Source organism: Narcine bancroftii, chromosome 2 (genome assembly GCF_036971445.1).
Source record: "Narcine bancroftii isolate sNarBan1 chromosome 2, sNarBan1.hap1, whole genome shotgun sequence".
Lineage (NCBI taxonomy): Eukaryota > Metazoa > Chordata > Chondrichthyes > Torpediniformes > Narcinidae > Narcine > Narcine bancroftii.
In genome coordinates this window covers 360807339-360829810 of record NC_091470.1, presented here as the reverse complement: position 1 = coordinate 360829810, position 22472 = coordinate 360807339, and the positions used below count along the sequence as shown (strand labels likewise).

The 22472-nt window shown below is 39.9% G+C and overlaps 1 protein-coding gene across 5 annotated transcripts in view; it reads left to right on the top strand.

The window, feature by feature from the left end:
• cep192 (centrosomal protein 192) overlaps nucleotides 1-22472 on the top strand; it is a 172429-nt gene that overhangs the window by 52658 nt on the left and 97299 nt on the right. For all 5 annotated transcript variants that reach the window (XM_069922469.1, XM_069922468.1, XM_069922467.1 and 2 more), the window contains 8 exons: nucleotides 4348-4741; nucleotides 6727-6876; nucleotides 6960-7024; nucleotides 11764-11970; nucleotides 12209-12338; nucleotides 15443-15552; nucleotides 15821-16943; nucleotides 20463-20562. In XM_069922469.1, coding sequence (XP_069778570.1) covers nucleotides 4348-4741; nucleotides 6727-6876; nucleotides 6960-7024; nucleotides 11764-11970; nucleotides 12209-12338; nucleotides 15443-15552; nucleotides 15821-16943; nucleotides 20463-20562 — 2279 coding nt within the window. The remainder of the gene's footprint in view (nucleotides 1-4347; nucleotides 4742-6726; nucleotides 6877-6959; nucleotides 7025-11763; nucleotides 11971-12208; nucleotides 12339-15442; nucleotides 15553-15820; nucleotides 16944-20462; nucleotides 20563-22472) is intronic.

Sequence of the window (22472 nt, the reverse complement as noted above, 5' to 3'; positions counted from 1 at the left end):
GTGTATGTGTGTGTGTGTATGTGTGTGTGTGTATGTGTGTGTGTGTATGTGTGTGTGTGTATGTGTGTGTGTGTATGTGTGTGTGTGTATGTGTGTGTGTGTATGTGTGTGTGTGTATGTGTGTGTGTGTATGTGTGTGTGTGTATGTGTGTGTGTGTATGTGTGTGTGTGTATGTGTGTGTGTGTATGTGTGTGTGTGTATGCCATCCGCATGGATGGCAGTCTCTTCAATCTGAGGCGCCTGCAAGCTAACACCAAGACACAAGAGAAACTTGTCCGTGAACTACTCTTTGCAGACGATGCCGCTTTAGTTGCCCATTCAGAGCCAGCTCTTCAGCGCTTGACGTCCTGCTTTGCGGAAACTGCAAAAATGTTTGGCCTGGAAGTCAGCCTGAAGAAAACTGAGGTCCTCCATCAGCCAGCTCCCCACCATGACTACCAGCCCCCCCACATCTCCATCGGGCACACAAAACTCAAAACGGTCAACCAGTTTACCTATCTCGGCTGCACCATTTCATCAGATGCAAGGATCGACAATGGGATAGACAACAGACTCGCCAAGGCAAATAGCGCCTTTGGAAGACTACACAAAAGAGTCTGGAAAAACAACCAACTGAAAAACCTCACAAAGATAAGCGTATACAGAGCCGTTGTCATACCCACACTCCTGTTCGGCTCCGAATCATGGGTCCTCTACCGGCATCACTTACGGCTCCTAGAACGCTTCCACCAGCGTTGTCTCCGCTCAATCCTCAACATCCATTGGAGCGCTTTCATCCCTCACGTCGAAGTACTCGAGATGGCAGAGGTCGACAGCATCGAGTCCACGCTGCTGAAGATCCAGCTGCGCTGGGTGGGTCACGTCTCCAGAATGGAGGACCATCGCCTTCCCAAGATCGTGTTATATGGCGAGCTCTCCACTGGCCACCGTGACAGAGGTGCACCAAAGAAAAGGTACAAGGACTGCCTAAAGAAATCTCTTGGTGCCTGCCACATTGACCACCGCCAGTGGGCTGATATCGCCTCAAACCGTGCATCTTGGCGCCTCACAGTTTGGCGGGCAGCAACCTCCTTTGAAGAAGACCGCAGAGCCCACCTCACTGACAAAAGGCAAAGGCTGAAAAACCCAACACCCAACCCCAACCAACCAATTTTCCCCTGCAGCCACTGCAACCGTGTCTGCCTGTCCCGCATCGGACTTGTCAGCCACAAATGAGCCTGCAGCTGACGTGGACTTTTACCCCCTCCATAAATCTTCGTCCGCGAAGCCAAGCCAAAGAAAAGATAATATATATATGTATGTGTGTTTATATATATATATATGTTTGTATGTATATATATATTTTATATATATATATATTTATATATATATATATAGATAGATATGTATGTGTATATATATATAGATATGTATGTATATATATAGATATGTATGTGTGTATATATATAGATATGTATGTGTATATATATATAGATATGTATGTATATATATAGATATGTATGTGTGTATATATATAGATATGTATGTGTATATATATATAGATATGTATGTGTATATATATAGATATGTATGTGTATATATATAGATATGTATGTGTATATATATAGATATGTATGTGTATATATAGATATGTATGTGTATATAGATATGTATGTGTATATAGATATGTATGTGTATATAGATATGTATGTGTATATATAGATATGTATGTGTATATATAGATATGTATGTGTATATATAGATATGTATATGTGTGTATATAGATATGTATGTGTGTGTATATGTATATATATACATACATACATATATATGTGTATATATATATATATATACATATACATATATATATGTGTGTATATATATATATACACACACATATATATGTGTGTGTATATATATATATATATACACATATATATGTATATATATACACATATATATGTATATATATACACATATATATGTATATATATACACATATATATGTATATATATACACATATATATGTGTATATATACACATATATATGTGTATATATACACATATATATGTGTATATATACACATATATATGTGTATATATCTTTTTTTTCTCTTTCTTTGGCTTGGCTTCGCGGACGAAGATTTATGGAGGGGGTAAAAAGTCCACGTCAGCTGCAGGCTCGTTTGTGGCTGACAAGTCCGATGCGGGACAGGCAGACACGATTGCAGCGGTTGCAGGGGAAAATTGGTTGGTTGGGGTTGGGTGTTGGGTTTTTCCTCCTTTGCCTTTTGTCAGTGAGGTGGGCTCTGCGGTCTTCTTCAAAGGAGGTTGCTGCCCGCCAAACTGTGAGGCGCCAAGATGCACGGTTTGAGGCGTTATCAGCCCACTGGCGGTGGTCAATGTGGCAGCATCCTCCCCCCTCCACGTCCTCCCCCTCCACGTCCTCCCCCTCAAAAGATGCTCACAAACTCAAGCTAGCATGCTGGAACATCAGAACCATGCTAGACAAGGCTGACAGCCACCGACCTGAACGTCGGTCTGCCCTCATTGCACATGAACTCCTCAGACTTGACATCGACATAGCTGCTCTCAGTGAAGTCCGCCTGGCAGATGTAGGCAGCCTCCAAGAACGCGGCGCGGGCTACACACTCTACTGGTCTGGCAAGCCTTCGGATGAACGACGCCTATCTGGTGTAGGCTTCATGGTCAAGAGCTTCATTGCCTCCAAACTCGAAAACCTTCCGACAGGCCTCTCGGACCGAATCATGTCCATGCGACTCCCACTTAAAAACAAGCGTCACATCACCCTCATCAGTGTCTATGCTCCAACCCTCCAGGCGGAACCAGCAGAAAAGGACAAGTTCTACACCGACCTGCGCAACCTCATCCAACGTACCCCTACAGCCGACAAGGTTGTCATCCTGGGCGACTTCAACGCTCGTGTCGGCAAAGACTCAGAAACCTGGCCAGGAATCCTGGGCAAGCATGTGTATATATATATATATATATATATATATATATCCACACATATATATGTGTATATATATATATATATATATACATACACACATATATGTGTGTATATATATATATATATACACATATATATATATATATGTATATATATATATACACATATATACACACACACACACACACACATATATATATATATATATGTATATACATATATATATATATATATATATATATATGTATATACATATATATATATATGTATATATATATATATATATATATATGTATATACATATATATATATATATGTATATACATATATATATATATGTATGTGTGTGTGTGTGTGTCCCCCTAATCGGCACTTCAAATGCAAATCAAACCTGATTTTTTTTCCTCACCATATTGTTAATATCCCTCATTGATCAAAGTTCTCTAATCTTGTTCTTCACTTCAACAGGAACATACTAACCATGAAGTCTTTTTAAGCTTTAAAAGCTTGCCATTTGCCAGAAGCCATTTACCTGAAACAGCCTCCCAATCAACTTTTGAAACTGAAAAATAGAATTATGATCTCTGGGCCCCAAGTGGAGCAAAGCAGTCTGTCAAACACCTACCCATCCTTGTTTCCCGAGAGAGAGAGAGAGAGTGTAGATACTTGTATCATTGGACCATCCACATATATGGATTCAGAAAACATTACTGAACATGCATGCTGCCCTATCTAATCCCATCTCCACCATTTGCTAGGAAGACCAGCAAACAAACTATGAAAATTGAGGAAGGTTCATTTTTCAATTGGACCCAAGTTGTATCCACTTGTGTCAAAAATTTTTTTTTGGAAAAAAGAATTAAAATTGTTTCATTGTTACAGACTTTATCTAACAAGACTGATTACTGGATTCTATACTTGCAATCATGAATAGGATTGGAAGGAGATTTTTATTTTCCTTTCCCAGTATTCTATGATCTTTACGAGGAGCAGCACTTTCCATCCGACATGGCTTAGTATCTTTGTAAAACAGTTGAACTCTTTTATGGATCTATGAAATTTGAATCTAGATTGAATCATGGCAAATTTCTGCCAAAGGATCCTCTAAGGCACTGTTAATGTGGCATATCTCAATAATCTGGAATGGACTGAACCCAGAATGAAGATGTGGTTAGGCTGCAAATTGCTGTCCAGTTTTTTTTTTAAAGTGTTCAGAATTATTTTACACGTTTTTACCAAATCAAAGTTTTTGCAATCCCGTTTAAGAATTAGTTTTGTGTTCAAATGGTTGTCTTCATCAATGAAAAGTCCGTGCATTTGATAGTATTTTAATTTTTACACTTTCACTATTTGTCTGGTTGGTAATATTTAACCATCCATTTCGTTCTGCAGGATACTTTGGATACTGGCTTGACTGATGAAATGAAACTAGATTCTGTATATTTTCATTCTGGAGGCAGTAATAATGCCACACCAAATCAGTCACTTTCCACGCTTCTTCGTCTTTCACGCAGAACCTCACCAGCTGATAACAGCTTGGGCCTTAGAGATGGACCTTGTGGGCTCGCAACATGTGAACAGTCTTATGTATCAGAACTTGGTGATGATGCTGACCAGATGTCAAATGCAGCCTCAGGTCCACCACTTGCAGCTGTGTATTTATCCCCTGTGTATCCAGATGAAAGTACAGAGGGGACATGGCAAAATTCCTCAAAATGTATCTTGTTTGATGACCAGCAGAAAACTGAAATCAGTGCTGGACACTCCAAAATGGAAGATAAGGAAGGTACTTCATTATAATTCCTGTTTCCATTCAATATGGTTATAATTATGATGAACAGTTTGTTTATTTCGTCATGAACAAGTCATGAAATTTGATGTTTTGCTGTAGCTTCACAGTGAAAGTATTCATATTATAAAGCATCTGGCAACAATAGTATAAAAAATATATAAATAGTAAGGCAGTGTCTTTGGTTCATTGATTATTCAGGAATCTGATGGCAGTGGGGAAAGTTGTGGGGGGGAGAGGAGAGCTCTTGTAATTTGGAGACTCGTTAGAGAAGATCGGAGGTTTGCTGGACAGGATTAGGGCTCTCGGATGGTATGTTGCCTCCCAGGTGCCAGGGTCAGGGATGTCTCTGAGTACAGCTTTCTGGAGGGGGAGGGGGAGCAGCCAGATGTTCTGGACCATAGAAGTGGGGATGAGGTCTTGAAGAAAGAAGATAGTTAAAAAGCAGGACCTCCAGGGAGGTAATTTCAGGATTGCTGCCTGTGCCATGTGCTAGAGAGGGTAGGAATAGTAAGATATGGCAGATGAATGCATGGCTAAAGAGTTGGGGCAGGGGTTCAGATATGTGGATCATTGGGATCTCTTCTGGGGAAGGTCTGGCCTGTACAAAAAGGATAGGCTGCACCTGGGCTGGAGGGGGACCAATATCCTGGTGGGAAGGTTTGCTCGATCTGTTGGGGAGAGTTTAAACAAGTTTGGCAGGGGTGTGGGAATAAGAATGAGAGTGTGGAGATTTGGGCAGAAAGACAACTGGATTTGAAGGGAGAGAGGAAACAGGTTGTTAAAATTAATGAATAGTAGATGGTAATCAAAGGAGTGAATGTGAGGGACATTCTCTCATGTATGTAGTTCACTGCAAGGAGCATTGCAAGTAAGGTGGATGATCTCAGAGCATGGATTGACACATGGAAATATGATATTGTAGTCATCAGTGGAACTTGGTTGCAGGAGGAGCATGATTGACAGCTAAATGTTCCAGGATTCTGTTGCTTTAGCGGTGATAGAACAGGGGGGATAAAAGGTGGAGGAGTCGCATTGCTTGTTAGAGAAAACATTACAGCGGTGCTATGGCAGGATAGATTGGAGGGCTCATCCAGTGAGTGGAAGTGAGGAATGGGAAAGGCACGAAAACACTAATGGCAGTGTATTATAGACCACCTAATGGGCAGAGGGAATTAGAGAATTAGTATATTCTGTCACTCAACTACTTTATGCCGTGAATGTTGCATTTAGAGAATCCTATGGTTAAAAACTAATTTTTGCTTTACCTCAATTTTGTATAAAATAGATGTGCTTGAGGTTTTGGTAATATGTATGTTTGAGCCACTTTGGCCTCTGGCTTGACGGTTTATCATTTTTAGCTATGCTTATTTATGGTTTTCTGCTTACATCTTCTGAGCTTCATGGTTCTTATTTAACTGTGTACTTGCAAATCACTTTTCTTCCACGCAATTCACAGTGACCGAAATGAAGCTGAAATTCCAGAAATTATTACAGTGGGAAACTATGTTCAACCAAAGTACCCCAGTGAGTCCAAAAAAGTCAACATTACCCTCAAAGGACCTTTTATATTGTTGGGGCTTCAGTTCCTGCTCCTTTTAAATTTCTAGAAAGTGTATAAGATGCTGCATTAAAATTACTGAAAAATATAATCTTGTGTAGGAGATGATAAGATAAATTGGATAAAAGGAAATTAGCAACTGTGGTTTCAGTAGATTTACCAGAGTGGACAACAATGCAATGGAAGCTAAAGGAAGATGATCGGTCTTAATCAGATTCAGTTAATGCATGTGAATTCATGTCAAGTAAGCTGAGTGTCTGATCCACTTTTTATTTCTGTCAGTTATAAAAGCTGAGATTTAATATGTGAATTGGATGAAGTCATAGAACCAAGATCAATTAACTTAAAATTGGAATTTTCAAGAAAAAGAAGGCTCAAGACACAAAAACTTGTTCACAGCTAGTTCTTTCTCCTTTTGCAGAGGCGAAATCGGCAGTGGTTTACCAAAATGAAGAAGGGTGCTGGGTGACTGATCTGGCTTATTATTATTCACTAGATCAAGAAAAGGGTCAATTTGATCTGCCAACTGATCTAGCTGATAGTTTTCAAGAAGAGGAATTCCTAAGTGGTGGTGAGATTTTGTCAATTACAAAATATTTTAAAATAAATAATTTTGAAAAAATTATCCTGATTTAGTTTTGATATTTTCTGCAGACAAAGCTGTTGCATTGATTGAAGAAGATCAGAAAGAATTTGAAAAAGAACACAAGTTTATTCAGGTTTGAGAGAAGATTATTCTTTATAAAGCAATGGTGAAACCTCATTTGGAGTATTGTGGGCAGTTTTGGGCTGCTCATTTAAGTAAAGATGCGCTGACATTGGAGAGGGTTCAAAGGAGATTCACTAAGATGATCCAATAATCCCTTTTTTGTTTAAGTACCTGAGGTTTCTTCAGTTTTTTGCAAGGGTCATTGACCTCAATGGTACTTGTTTTGTATTTGTATAATTTATATAACTTTATAACAGATGTCTGGAAGGCTGACGTCAAAACTCTGCATGCCAAACTGTATGAGTTTTTCAAGCTCTGCTGGGACCAAGGAAAGCTACCTCAGGACCTTCGTGATGCCACCATCATCACCCTGTACAAAAACAAAGGCGAGAAATCTGACTGCTCAAACTACAGGGGAATCACGCTCTCCATTGCAGGCAAAATCTTCGCTAGGATTCTCCTGAATGGAATAATACCTAGTGTCGTCGAAAATGTTCTCCCAGAATCACAGTGCGGCTTTCGCGCAAACAGACAGCTCCAAGAAAAGTGCAGACAACAAAACAAAGGACTCTACATCACCTTTGTTGACCTCACCAAAGCCTTCGACACCGTGAGTAGGAAAGGGCTTTGGCAAATACTAGAGCGCCTCGATGCCCCCCAAAGTTCCTCAACATGGTTATCCAACTGCACGAAAACCAACAAGGTCGGGTCAGATACAGCAATGAGCTCTCTGAACCCTTCTCCATTAACAATGGCGTGAAGCAAGGCTGCGTTCTCGCACCAACCCTCTTTTCAATCTTCTTCAGCATGATGCTGAAACAAGCCATGAAAGACCTCAACAATGAAGACGCTGTTTACATCCAGTTCCGCACAGATGGCAGTCTCTTCAATCTGAGGCGCCTGCAAGTTCACACCAAGACACAAGAGCAACTTGTCCGTGAACTACTCTTTGCAGACTATGCCGCTTTAGTTGCCCATTCAGAGCCAGCTCTTCAGCGCTTGACATCCTGTTTTGCGGAAACTGCCAAAATGTTTGGCCTGGAAGTCAGCCTGAAGAAAACTGAAGTCCTCCATCAGCCAGCTCCCCACCATGACTACCAGCCCCCCCACATCTCCATCGGGCACACAAAACTCAAAACGGTCAACCAGTTTACCTATCTCGGCTGCACCATTTCATTGGATGCAAGGATCGACAACGAGATAGACAACAGACTCGCCAAGGCAAATAGCACCTTTGGAAGACTACACAAAAGAGTCTGGAAAAACAACCAACTGAAAAACCTCACAAAGATTAGCGTATACAGAGCCGTGGTCATACCCACATTCCTGTTCGGCTCCGAATCATGGGTCCTCTACCGGCATCACCTACGGCTCCTAGAACGCTTCCACCAGCGTTGTCTCCGCTCCATCCTCAACATTCATTGGAGAGTCTTCATCACCAACATCGAAGTACTCGAGATGGCAGAGGCCGACAGCATCGAATCCACGCTGCTGAAGATCCAACTGCGCTGGGTAGGTCATGTCTCCAGAATGGAGGACCATCGCCTTCCCAAGATCGCGTTATATGGCGAGCTCTCCACTGGCCACCGAGACAGAGGTGCACCAAAGAAGAGGTACAAGGATTGCCTTAAGAAATCTCTTAGTGCCTGCCACATTGACCACCGCCAGTGGGCTGATATCGCCTCAAACCGTGCATCTTGGTGCCTCACAGTTCGGCGGGCAGCAACCTCCTTTGAAGAAGACTGCAGAGCCCACCTCACTGACAAAAGACAAAGGAGGAAAAACCCAACCCCAACCCACCAATTTTCCCTTGCAACCGCTGCAACCGTGTCTGCCTGTCCCGCATCGGACTTGTCAGCCACAAACGAGCCTGCAGCTGACGTGGACATTACCCCTCCATAAATCTTCGTCCGTGAAGCCAAGCCAAAGAAAGAAGATTCTCAGTTGTATTGGGACATGGAGGGGAGGGGTAAACATCTGTATGTTATACATAAGTGTTGAATGAAAGTGTATTGTTATCTTAATCTATATGAGTCTTTGAAAATCAAAAATCAAATATTTAAAAAAAAATGATTCCAGGAATGAAAAGGTAATCATATTAGGAGCGTTTGACAGCCCTTGGCCTGTTTTCATTGGAATTTAGGAGAAAGAGGGGCAGGGGGGTGGGGGGGGGAAATCTCATTGAAGTCTTTTGAATGTTGAAAGGCATGGGCAGAGTAGATGTGGAAAGGTTGTTTCCCATGATGGGTGAGTCTAGAGCAATAGCCCTCAACTTCAGGATTGAAGGGAGTCCACTTCGAACCAAAATGAGTATGAATTTCTTCACTAGAGGGTGGTAAATCTGAGGAATTTGTTGCCACAGGTGGTTGTAGAAGCCAGGTCATTGAGAGTGATAGCCAGAGCATCAAAGATAAAGGGGCGATGGCCTGGAAGGGGGTGGTGGGGCGGGGGGGTGGGGTGCTGAGTGGGAAAATGAATCAGCTTGATTGAATGGAGGAGCAGACTCCTTGGGCTGAATAGCTGATTTCTGCTTCTATGTTTTGTGGTCTTATTCTGTTCTTCTAGAGCCTATTCATGGGATCATAAAGTTGGCAATGTCGATTTCAAGTTGAAGTCTCGTGGGAAAATTCTGATTGCATTGGGACGCAATTACTCTGTTAGCAAACTTGGAATTCAGTGCAACCTTTATATAATGTCAGCGTCGGAGGACAACTGAAAACTCCTGCATTGTTATATGCGCATAAGTGAAACTAATTTTGGAATTGCTTTTAATGTATATGAGGAAGGAGCTAACTTTTTTTCAGAATCTATTGCTTCTTTCATTCTGCTGTTATTGGAAGGATCATCACAGGGTCGTCATGTTCTTCTAGGAATATTCCTGTAGCTCTGTGCCTCATTTAAAAGGCCAGAGTGTCTTCAGGAATATGACAAAGCCCACGGTGTATATATATATTCATTTCCCTCATCCAAACTGTTGAGTAAAACAGGGCCAAATACCCAAGGACTGCCTAAAGAAATCTCTTGGTGCCTGCCAAATTGACCACCGCCTGTAGTATTCTGTAGTATTCCACTCATCACTGCTATTCCGAGTCCCATTTAGTAGTTTTCTGGTTGTTTCAGTCAGTGCTTGTACATGTCTCCCAATCCCCAAGTAGATCCCTGTAGTATTCCACTCGTCACTGCTATTCTGAGTCCCATTGAGTACAGATTTCTGGTTGTTTCAGTCAGTGCTTGTATATGTCTCCCAATCCCCAAGTGCTTCAAATTGGATGTTAATGTTTGTGGAGATTTTATTTGAAAGGATTTCTGAAAATCTAAATGTAACATCTGATTTTCCACCCCCCTCTCTCTTTTTACTTATAGTACATTAAAAGTAGATAAAATTTGTACATCCTGCACTTTTGTATTATCATTAAATTTACTGCTATTGTTACGGGCCCAGAGGACCCCAAACCCCAGCAGCAATAGAAATTCAGCAAGACAAATGGTCACTTAAACAAAAGCTGCTTTTAATTATCTTTAAACATTAAACAGGATCAAACTTTAACTTACTACTATTGACTTCACCCCCTTCTAATTCTAAGTGCACATGTAACGTGTGTATAAATTCAGAAAAGTTATTTGATTCTCAATCCAATCTCACTTCTCACTCCTCCAAGTTCATTGGTATCAGGCAATTCCTATACTGTGCACAGAATTGAACATTTATGAATTTCACAAGCTTTCGGTGCTTGAAAGGTAAATGGTTGCCACTCAGGAAGGTTCTTGTTGGTTTTCAGAGAAAGATTGGTTGCTTGTTGGACACAAACTGATTCCTTCTGATCAGCCACTTCAATCTTTTGCCAAAGAAACTTGCCCCATTAGGGTTTTCCAGAAGATAACCCCTTTTTTTCAGGTCACCATAGATTCCTTTTGTTTCCCTTATTTCAAGTGAAACATTATACAGCCAGCCATTTCCTCGTGTATGGAGCATAAGGGCTTTGACCAGGCTGAACTAAGAACTTACAACCATCTTCAAAATGGGGTTTTCCACAAGCTTGCCAGCTTGTCCTGTTCCAGTCCCAGCTGCTGCTGAACTGTGGAACTGAATTCTCTCTCAGAGAAAAGCACATGACCCTCTTAGAACAGCCAACTGAACTCAGACAGACTGCAGCTCCAGACCTAATCTTTTGAGTTTGTTCATCTGTTTCTTTCCAAAACAATCCATCACTTCATAGCACGTCCAATAAACACCTACTTGTGAAGTCCTTGTAGGCATTTTCAAAGTTTTTGCAAAGGTCCTCAGAGCCTGGTCTGTCTGGCTTGCATTTTAAATGAGATCTGTTTCGAAGTGTTTGAATCTGTTGTGACCTAGCTAAAAAAAAACCTCCTATAAAACATATCTATATACAATGTAAAATATAACATAATCCATCACACTATTCGAGTATTCAATTCAGTATTTTAATAATAGGTGAGTACTTTTGCCTGGATAGTGCACAAATACATGACAAATCAATTCATTCAAACAAATAAATTCTTCAAACTAATATTTGTGGCATTTTTTAAAAATATCTGCTAGATTTTGAGCATTGTAACTAAAAAACATATCAATTCATCCACTAGCAAATGTACCTATTTAAGAAAGCAGCAAATATTGCCATTTATCTTCAAGCATAATAAGAATCGAATTAACTGCTAGCAAAGTGTACACATCTGCTGAGACATTTCTCATCACTCAGTTCATAAGTTTATTCATATTCTCTGCAGGAGGATAAAATGGATGCGATGTCTACTGATGAGTCAACTAAAAATGATTCATGGAAGATGTATTCCAATGTGAAATTTGGAGTATTGCCAGCCACGCCTGACCTTGTGCATGATCAAAATTACCTACAACTCACTCTGGGAGAATTCTTTGGTGAAAGATCAGAGGCTCTTGGATGTCTTGGGGAAGAAAACAGTAGTGCAAAACGGGTTAGTTTGAAATTGGAATAGACCAGATAACTTTTTTAGAAAAAAAAACGACAGTTGTCTTTAATTTTGTTTGATGTACCTCCTGTAAGTATAAATTTCTTTAATAATGTGTAATTGGGGTAAATAAGATGCTCACTGGTGAAATTGTGTAAAATTAAAAGCATACCTTCAAGGATCTGTTTGTATTTTCCTGAAAATTAATTTTGGTTAATTTTCATCACATTCCAAAATTTCCCAGCCTTCGTTTGGATATTCTATAACGTCACCAAAACAAAGAAAACCAGTAGCTTTAATTGAACCAACCGATTTATCAGAAATACCTGAAGAAGACAGACAGCTGCACAATAATAACATCCTCCTTCATTCAGGTAAAAAAGAATCACTTAATGCAAATTGAATATACTGTAATAAATGTGAAAGTGACGGAATTAGAAAGGTAACATGCTATGGAAAATTCTGGACTCCATTACAGGCACCTTTCAAAGAATTCTCTGAGGAGGGAGAGTTTAAGAGAGTTTAGCTTCACTCAAAGATACCAGTGAGGTTTTATAAAGAGCTTTGTTGTTCAGATGATCCTAGTATTTTTGGGGGAGGGGTTGCATTCTTAGAAAATGATATCACAGTTTGTTGTAAGGCAAACCTATGGTAGTTTGCCCTTGCTTTAAGAAAGCAAGATGGAAAAAATTGTTTTATTTCATAATTCTGTGAGAACAAATTTGATTCCGTCCCTCAAATTTTTGGGCTGTGATTTGAGAATTTTGTAATGGCGGACCTGAATGGCCATAACCTAGGAATGTCTTCATGGAATTAGAATGGTAGAATTTTCTGAGGGAGGGGGATTTTTTTTTCTTTTGGCAGGATTATTGGCAACAAGTTGATGTCATGAAATTCTTACCAGATCAGGGAATTTTTGCACAAACATTAAAAAGCAAGCATGAAGTATCGAATTCTCATTCAAAACGCTCTTTTGGGATGCAAATAGGTTGATCATTTCAAAATTGATTTTTCTCAAGTAAAGTTGTTGTAGAATCATGGTAGGAGTTGAGTGTGAAATTAGCTATGATTTGGTGATTGAATCCTGTTCTAATGAAAGAAAGGCTTGGCAGGTTTTAATTTGTTCCTGGAAGATGTGCAGTACTAGCAATGCAGTTCATTATCTACGCCAAGTTGTCCTCAGACCATTTGAGAACCAAGTGATGAGCTTTTATTGATATAGCACTGCAGTTGTAGTGGGTTAATTGACCTCCTGGCACGCTTAAAAAAAAATAGCTTTATTTGCTGCTGCAAGAACTGAATGAAGCATAGCTTAAAATAATTATTGGAAGTTCCCCTCTAAAGATGTTCAGGCAAGGTCAGAGACTTGCTGATCTTCAACACATTTTGGAAGTTCTGCAGCTTTGGAGAAAATTTACACTTGCTGCAAACATAGCTATGATCAGTTATTGTGTATGTATTTTTTTTAAAATCCTGACATTTAACATTGGCTGTCTCTTTTGTCATTTTTTTGTTATTTCTCAGTCCTTTCCTTCTGCTTGAATACAACTTCTTAAGCCAAGCCTCCCCTAAAATGCCTCAGTTAAATTACCTGAAAGTCCCTCATTTTGTCCAACATCCTGTCTTTGCAGTTGATATTCATTGCTCAGGATACATAAATGTTAATTGAACCATCTTTTGGCAGAATGGCAGGGCTAGTGAGCCTGATGTTAGTAGTAGGGAAATTATTGGAGGGTATTTTGAGAGATTAGGTACACAAGGGCTGATTAAGGATGGTCAACGTGGCTTTGTGTGTGTGATATGGTGTGTTTAACAAATCTTAGTTTTTTGAAGATGTTACCAAGAAAATAGATGAAGGAAGGCTGTGGATGTTGGTGACAAGGTCCCACATGGGAGGCTGGTTCAGGCACAAGGTAGCCATAGAGAGGTTGTGAACTGGATTTGAAATTGGCTGAAGGGGAGAAGACAGAGAGTGGTAGTGGATGATTGCTTCTCAGACTGGAGGCCTATGGTTAGTGGTGTGCCTCAGGGATCGATGCTGGAACCATTGCTGCTTGATGTCTAGGTCAATGATCAGGATGATAATGTCGTAAGTTAGATCAGCAAGTTGGCTGATGACACTAAGATTGGAGGTGTTTTGGACAGCGAGGAAGGGTTTCAAAACTTCCAGAGATGTGTACCAACTGGAAAAATGGCAGATGGAATTTAATGCAAACAAGTGTGAGGTGTTGCATTTTGGAAGGAGAAACCAGGTAGAACATACACAGTAAATGATAGGGGACTGAGGAGTGTAGAGGAACAAAGAGATCCGGGAATTCCCTGAAAATGGCGTCATAGGTTGTGAAGAAAGATTTTGGCATCTTGGCCTTCATAAATCAAAGTATTGAGTATTGGAGTTGAATGTTATGGTGAGGTTGTACAAGACATCGGTGAGGCCATATTTGGAATATTGTGTGCAGTTCTGATCGCCAAACTACAAGAAGGATATCAGTAAGATTGAAAGAGTGCAGAGAAGATTTACTAGGATGTTGCCAGGTCTTTGGGAGTTGAATTACAGGGAAAGATTAAACAGGTTAGGACTTTATTCCTTGAAGCGCAGAAGAATGAGGGGAGATTTGATCGAGGTTTTCAAAATTTGGGAGATATAGACAGTAAATATAAGTAGGCTCTTTCCACTTAGGAGAAATAAATACAAGACGACATGGCTTTAGGGTGAAGGTCGAAAGGTTTAGGGGGAGCATTTACACTCAGTGGTGGGATGAGCTGCCATCTGATGTGGTAAATTGAGGGCTCACTCTTAAGTTTTAAAAATATATTGGATAGATAAATGGATGGGAGAGGACTAGAGGATGATGGAACGGGTGCAGGTCAGTGGGACTAATATGATGTTTTGGCACAGATGAGAAGGGCTGAATGGCATGTTTTTGTACTGTCGAGTTCTAGTTCTATTGCCTTCAGCATGGAGTGAATCAAAATGCCTCCTCATGATTTCACTTTATGATAATATTAAGAATGTCTGTCTGGAAAAGAAACTCAACAATTGTATTTGCTTATGACAAAGCGACCATGCTGCTCTTCTGAACAGTCGGTCACTGAGGAATAGGGTGCAAGCTGCCTCTTTTGCACATGTACTGATTGGAAGAATGTTTACCCAACTGAAGGCTTTTAATGTTTGCTGACTTCTGTATGAAACAGATCGGAAAATGTACAAAATTTGAAATCAAATTATTGAAATGTCAGAACAATTGCATATCTTGTATGAATTTAGTATGGATATATCTGAGGCTGTCAACATGTTTTAAATGATCAAATAATCTCACCTTTCTCTCAACTAATTGTGTTAAGTAATTTTGTATGGCTTGAACATTTTGAATGAATAGAACACATGATATGCAGATGATGTACTGTAGATATTACTGTTAGTTGATGATCCGATTTTTCAGCGTTTTAATGTATCAAATTCTTTATTTTCGTGCAGAAAATTTGGATGGAACTCTTGCAAAATTTTCCACGACATTTACCCTTGAAAAGCAGACTGAAAATTGCAGCAAGGAACAGGGTTCAGATATACAGAAGAATGAAAGTATGGTCAGTAACATTTAAATCTTATTGAACATTATTTAACTATAAAATGAATATTTTAATTTGCATGTGATTAAGGATGCATGACCTTCAGTGCAGCTCATTAGGTTGAGGTGACTGCAGAAGCTGATATAGAGGCTCCATGTCCTGTCACAGATGAGCTAGGATTGTGGGTGGTTAGTTTGGGGTGTTGTGTGGCTATTGAGAGAATATCGTTTGGGCTTTTTTAAATTTGTAATGAAAAGATATAAGAGCTATTTTCTTTCTTTCTTAGAATACCGAATTGAGTTTCAATCTGAAGACCAAAGAAACTAAATTGAACACCACGGATTCAGTCTTGAGCATAAGTACAATTGCTTCTGCTATAGCTGATGCTTCAGTGAGTGCTGACCCTGCTCACTTAGCATGTATGATTTTAGAACTTTCTAATAAAAACAGGAAGAAAACTAAGACTGCAGCTATTAGTGGAGAACTCGGTGTGCAAGTGAAGAACCAAAAAAGCAATGTGGTCAAGAATGTGGAGAAAATCCTTGAAAACTCAGAGGGCTGTAAGAGTGATATTCTCAAATCTGAACTATTGTCCAAATCTGCGTACAATTTAAATTCTTCTGTTTTGTGTGAAAGCTCCAGAAATCCTCAAGGCATATCAAATTCATTTTCAATGGAATCCAGTTCAAGTAGCACCAGTAAACCAGAAAACAAGAAAATGATGCATTCAACAGAAAAGTCGCAGGAACTAAATATGGTTGAAATGGCAAATTCGCTTAGATCAGTTTATGGTGAAATCAGATTCAACAATCAGGATGAACATGCAAATGAAACCAGTGTACTTGAGACTCAAAAAACATTTGGTCCCAACCTTGATCATAGTAAGTTGACCAATGGCAATTTAGTGTTAAATGGAAGCTCTTGTGATAACACATTAAATGTCAGTAAAGTCCATGAGATGCCAGCCATGAATGACACTATAAAAGTGGTGAAACAAGACAAAACAATGATAATTTATTCAAGGGAAAATGAATCAAATTTTGATAAAAATCGATGTAAAACAAAAACTGAAAATGGAGAAGGAATGGCCCAAGTTGAGTTCTCAGAAAGGATGTCCAGGGCAGGACCAAGGTTAACTCCATTGATTTTTACTTCTCAGCCTTCTGTTCAAGGTGGAACTGCAAGTAATTTCAGTATGCATTCTTCAAATGTGCAAAATGTTGAACCGGTGGACCAAATATTTAAGGCATCAACAAGTGAGATGATGTACGTAAACAACAGAGAAATAATTAAAACTTCAGAACCACAGTTGCAAAGAGATGGGCAAGAAACAAGAAGTTTCCATGGTCAGGGAAAAAGTGTCAGCTCTGAGCCATTCAGTTGCACTCCACCAGAAAACTGCAAATCTGGTGAGTTTTTGATAAATCGTGTGCAACTCTTAATTTACATTAGTAACCATTATAAATGATGTATGCGATATCCATTTTCATCATCTACCTCTTTGCAGGGTCCCAAATGTGAAGTCATGCGATTAATGCTTTGGGAATTAGTCCTTCTCTATTCCCTTTGATTTCCTTGAAAATTTAAAACTGGAAATCTGAAATTAAAAACTGATAAAGCTGAATGCACTCAGCATGCCAGATCAATGGATTGTCATTTCATGCCAGCTTCAACTCTATTTTACCACCAAACGCATCTTCCCATTTCAATATTTCAAATGGGTTGTCCCCCTTTTGGGACACTTTTCTCAGTTGTTTGTCCCCACCAGTAAATTGTTTCAAGTTTGTCTAATGCTATCAAAGTTGGTCTTCCCTCAATTTGGGACTTTTAATCTGTTGACTAAACCTGATTCTTTCTATAACTATTTTGAAATTAATGGGCCTCTGGACCCAAAGTACTTCCCCACCATTTCTCATTTCTCACTAAGAGATCAAGGTCTTGCTCCTCTTAAGGTGGGCCATCTGCACAATGCTTGAGAAAACATTCTTGGATGCACTTAGAAAATTAATCTTCCTTCCAAACCTTGAGCGCTATGGCAATTCCAGTCGATAATCGGAAAGTTAAAATCATCTGTTGTTAGAAATTGACCTCTATCTGCAGCCTCCCTACATATTTGCTCCTTTAATTGGAGGGCCTGTAGTTCAATTCCATCAAAATTATTATCCCCTTTTATTTCCAAGTTCTATCTATTAGGCCTCACTTGACAATCCTTAAGAATTATCATGGGAGTTCTTGGGAAAAGTTCTGCCTCATCCCTGCAACTTTGCTCCCTGACCAGCTGCAACTTGAACTGGAATATTTTTTCTCCTTCCTCATTCTAATGAAGATTTTACAGCCAAAGACATTTACTAATTTTCTCCTTTCATAAATGTTACCTTGTCTGAGTTTCCCAGTATTTTCTGCTTCTAGTACCCTTGACTCTCCCATTTCGGCCTTGAATGACTTCATGTCTATACCTCTTCAGAGAAGAGAATTCTTATCATTCATGACTAATTGAAAGATGAAATTGCTTCACAACCATCATAAGTGGATAAACCCATAATCGGCAATTATGTCCCTTTGTTCTAGATAACTCCAGAAAGGAAAATATTTCTTCAGAATCTTGCATGATTCATTAAGATTTCTTAAACTCAAATGAGTTTCGGCTCTACCACTTTTCACGTGTCAATCCCTTCATTGCAGATAATCCTTCTGTGCATTTCTCCAGTGGAATTATTTCTTCTATAATTAAGACTGTACACAGTACTCCAAGTGTGGTCTCACCAATACTATGAAGTTGCATCAAAATTGGCCTAATTTAATACTCCATTGCAGTGGGTCGTGCGTGAACGCAGCGAAAGAACTGAGACAACAGGCTGTGAGCTCGTTTAGCACAACTGGTTTACTTTGCAGTTCATGCTGCTGCCTTTAAGGCCATCGAGAGCCCGCCCCTCATATCACAGAACTTGCACCACAGTGATGTAAGAGCATATGTGTACTTCGGGTCTGTACCGGAAGAGAAGGACCTGTGACGCCATCTATTCCGTGGCTGTTTGCTGACAACGCATAACAAGCAGGGCCTATTCGCTGCTGCAATTATGTGCGCTGCTACACCATGCCCTTTTCAATGAAGGTCAATATTTCATTAGCGTCCCTAATTACTTTGTTCATGCCAATGAATTGTTACATACACCAGGACTCCTTCCCCACCCCTCCAGATTCTTTAGCAATGCAACATGTAGTCACACTCCATTTAATCATTAATATGCTGCTTCATTCTTCCTTCCAGAATAAATAAAATTGCAATTTCTCATATTTCATCTGCCAACTTCTTTCCTGCTCACTTAATCTACCTTATCCCCTTTGCAGGATCGCTGTCCTCAGACCTACGTGTCCTGTCATCCGCAAATTTAGGTACAATTCGCCCTCTTCCTTCATCCATGTCACCAGCGTAATTTGTAATTGGTTGAAATGCCATTTATCCCAGTGTTAACTCACTAGATACATGGTTTTTTTTTACACAGCCACTGTATTATTGCAATTTTCCTGAAATGCATGCTGTGTAAAAAGATTGGAACAGGAATGATGGTGCCATTCTTGTTACGATGTTCTACCTTCTGGACCCCAAGTACATTTCATGGAAAGTCTGCAGTCTAAAATTAACTGCAGGCATTCTGAACAACAAGCTAATGAATAACATGCATCGATGATGCACGTTGCAAGTCCCGCCTCTTTAATTCCTGCACTTCCAGTATGTAAACTCACATTAGGAAACAGATTTCGAGTTTTGGTTGTTTGTGTGTGAGCAACCAATGCCGAAGCATCAGACATTCTTCAGACCGGTAAAATCATGCAAATCCTATCTTTTTTTTTTAAAACTAACAATCCAAGAATGAGCCAGTACTGATTTCTTTAAGTTGCCCAATTTCCTATGGAACGTTGAATAGTGCAGGATCAGACCCTTTGGCCATTGATGTCTTTACCAAACATGCTTCCAAGTTAAATCTCATACCTATGCATGATCCCACTATTCTCTGCACATTCGTGTGCTTATCTGCAATTTGTCAAGTGCTACTGTAGTGTCTGCTTTTTCCACTATCCCTGGGATCCCATTCCAGGCAAATGTCAAGAAAATGTGTCACATTTCTCCTTTTAAAGTGCCCTTGACACCCCAATCTTAAATGCATGTTCTGTAGTTTTTGATGTTTTTACTCTGGGGGATGGGGTTGAGGGGAGGGAAAAATTCTGTTTGTTTAATCGCTCCTTCAGACTTGTATTCTTTCAACTCGGCAACATCTTGGTATACCTCTTCTATTGTTTTCCAAGCCTCTGGAATATAGGGATTTTTAATGGATGGATGCACCACCTCTGCAGCCACTTTCCTTGAGACCAAATATGCAGATCATCGGGTCCAGAGGAGTTATGAGCTTTCAGTGGTCGTATTTTGTTTCCAATGTTAGAGATAGCTTTCATTTCTCACTTCCCTCTCACCCCTTGAATGTTAGTTATTTTTGGGATGTTTTGAGTGATTTTATAGTGAAGTCATAATTTTGTATCTGCCATTTCTCCATTAAGAATAATTTCTGACATTTCTCACCACTGAATCCACTGTCTCAATTTCTAAGATAGCATTGTTTGCTTTAGATGCTGTTTTTTTAAAAAAATGCTTGTTATTATTGTCAACTCTTAATGTCCATCTTGGATTATTTGTGAGTTTGCTTTCATGGTCACTTTATTTGATGACAATAATTAGCCAAATGTAATTTTGTTTTACTTGTGTAATTCATCAATGACCAAAGTACAAATGAATAGTGTAGAAAAACCGCATAAAAACTTGTGATCTACTCCATTACCTTGGTGTTTAACTGTTCAATATGTCATTTAGTGCTGTATTTGAAATTCTAATAGAAGCTTGAGTTATTTACAGCAGATAAAATGTTTTATTATAGAGCGTTTATCTGAAGTAGATCAGCTTAACCTGAGGGCATCAACTTCCCCATTGATTCACTCTTCACCCACCCAAGCTGCAAAGCGACCAATTGTCACAAGGTAAATAAATCCTCTTGTTTGTTTTAAAAAAAATCAGTTATCCATTTTTTTTTGTAAATTCATCATATTCAGGTCAAGTAAATGCTTGAAGCATTTATAGTTTTCCAATATTCTATTAGAATATTCTATTAGAATATTGGAAATTGTTGGGAAAAATGCACGAACAACATATGAAGTCATTTGCCATTGATTAATGTGGATAAAATAAATAAGAACTCAGTGGGGTTCACTTTGGTGAGAGTGACCACAACTCCCTTAGCTTCAATATAGCCACGGAAAAGGATATAAACAGTCAAACTGGGAAAGTACGTCACTGGAGAAGGGCTAATTATGAAGGTGTGAGGCAGGAACTAGCGAGAATAAATTGAAAACAAATGTTTAAGGGTGAAAGCACAGAAGTAATGTGGAAGAAGTTTAGGGACAACTTGTGCAGAGCTCAAGATAGGTTTGTACCACTGGGACAAGGAAAAAATGGTAGGAAAAAGGAACTGTTGGTGTCAAAGCTGGTGAGGCAGCTAGTTAAGAGGAAGAAGGAAACATACATTTGAAACAGGAAGGGTAGCCGGGAAGGAGCTTAAGAAAGGACTTAGGAAAACTCAAAGGGGGCATGAGAAGGCCTTGGCATGTAGAATTAAGGAGAAAACAAAGGAGTTTGAAGAACAGAAGGATGACGAGAATGAAGGTGGAGCTTTTAAAGGATAAGGGAGGCAACGTGCCTGGAAGAAGAGATGGTTGAGGAGGTCCTAAATGAATACTTTGCATCAGTATTCACAAGAGAAAAGGACCGTGATCACAGTGAGGTTGAAATTGAACAGGCCTGTATGCTGGACAATGTGGAGATTTGTGGAAGTGTAAAAACATCGATTGATTTGTCCCCGGGGCTGTACATGATGTACCCCAGGCTGCTGTGGGAAGTGAGAGAAGAGATAGCTGGGGTAGAAGCTATGATCTTTGAAACCTCTTTGGCCACAGGGGAGGTGCCGGAGAGTTGGAGAACAGAAAATGTAGTCCTCTTGTTTAAACAAGCTAATAAGGAAAATTTTTATGAAAAATAATAATCGTGCACGAAAAATAAGGCAGTGTCTTTGGTTCATTGATTATTCAGGAATCTGATGGCAGTGGGGAAGAAGCTGTCCTTGTACCGCTGAGTGGTTGTCTTTAGGCTCCTGTTCCTTTTCCCCAATGATAGCAGAGTGACGAGGACATGGCCTGGGTGTTGTGGGGGGGGGGGGGGTGTGGTCTTTGAGATAGAAGCTGCTTTTTTAAAACACCACCTCTTGTAGATACCCTTGATATCATGAAGTCTCATGCCTGTGATGTTGCAGGCTGAGTTAACAACCCTTTGGAATTTATTCTTGAGAGTTTGGTCCCAATACCAGGCAGTGATGCAACCAGCCAGAATGCTTTCCACAGTACACCTGTAGAAGTTTACTAGAGTATTCAGTGGCATACTGAACCTCCTCAGACACCTCACCAAGTATAGGTGCTGGTGAGCCTTCTTTGCGATTGCATCAACTTGGAGGCTCCAGGACAGACCCTTGAATCCTTGACACCCAGGAATTTCAAGTTCTTGACCCTCTCCACGACTGAGCCCTCAATGAGGACTGGGTTGTGTTCCCGTGACTTCCCCCTGAAGTTCACAATCATCTCCTTGGTTTTGCATACTTTGAGCGCAAGGTTGTTGTCGTTACACCATTCAACGAGCTGATCGATCTCCCTCCTTGGACACTTCCTCATTGCTGTTTATAATGATTCAGCTGACAACTGGTGTCGTCGGCAAATTTGTAGATGGCCTTGGAATTATGCCTGGCCACACAGTTATTGGTGTATAAAGAGTAGAGCAGTGGGATAAGCACCCATCCCGGGGTGCATCTGTTGATGATCAGTGAGAAGGAGAGATTGTTTCCAAC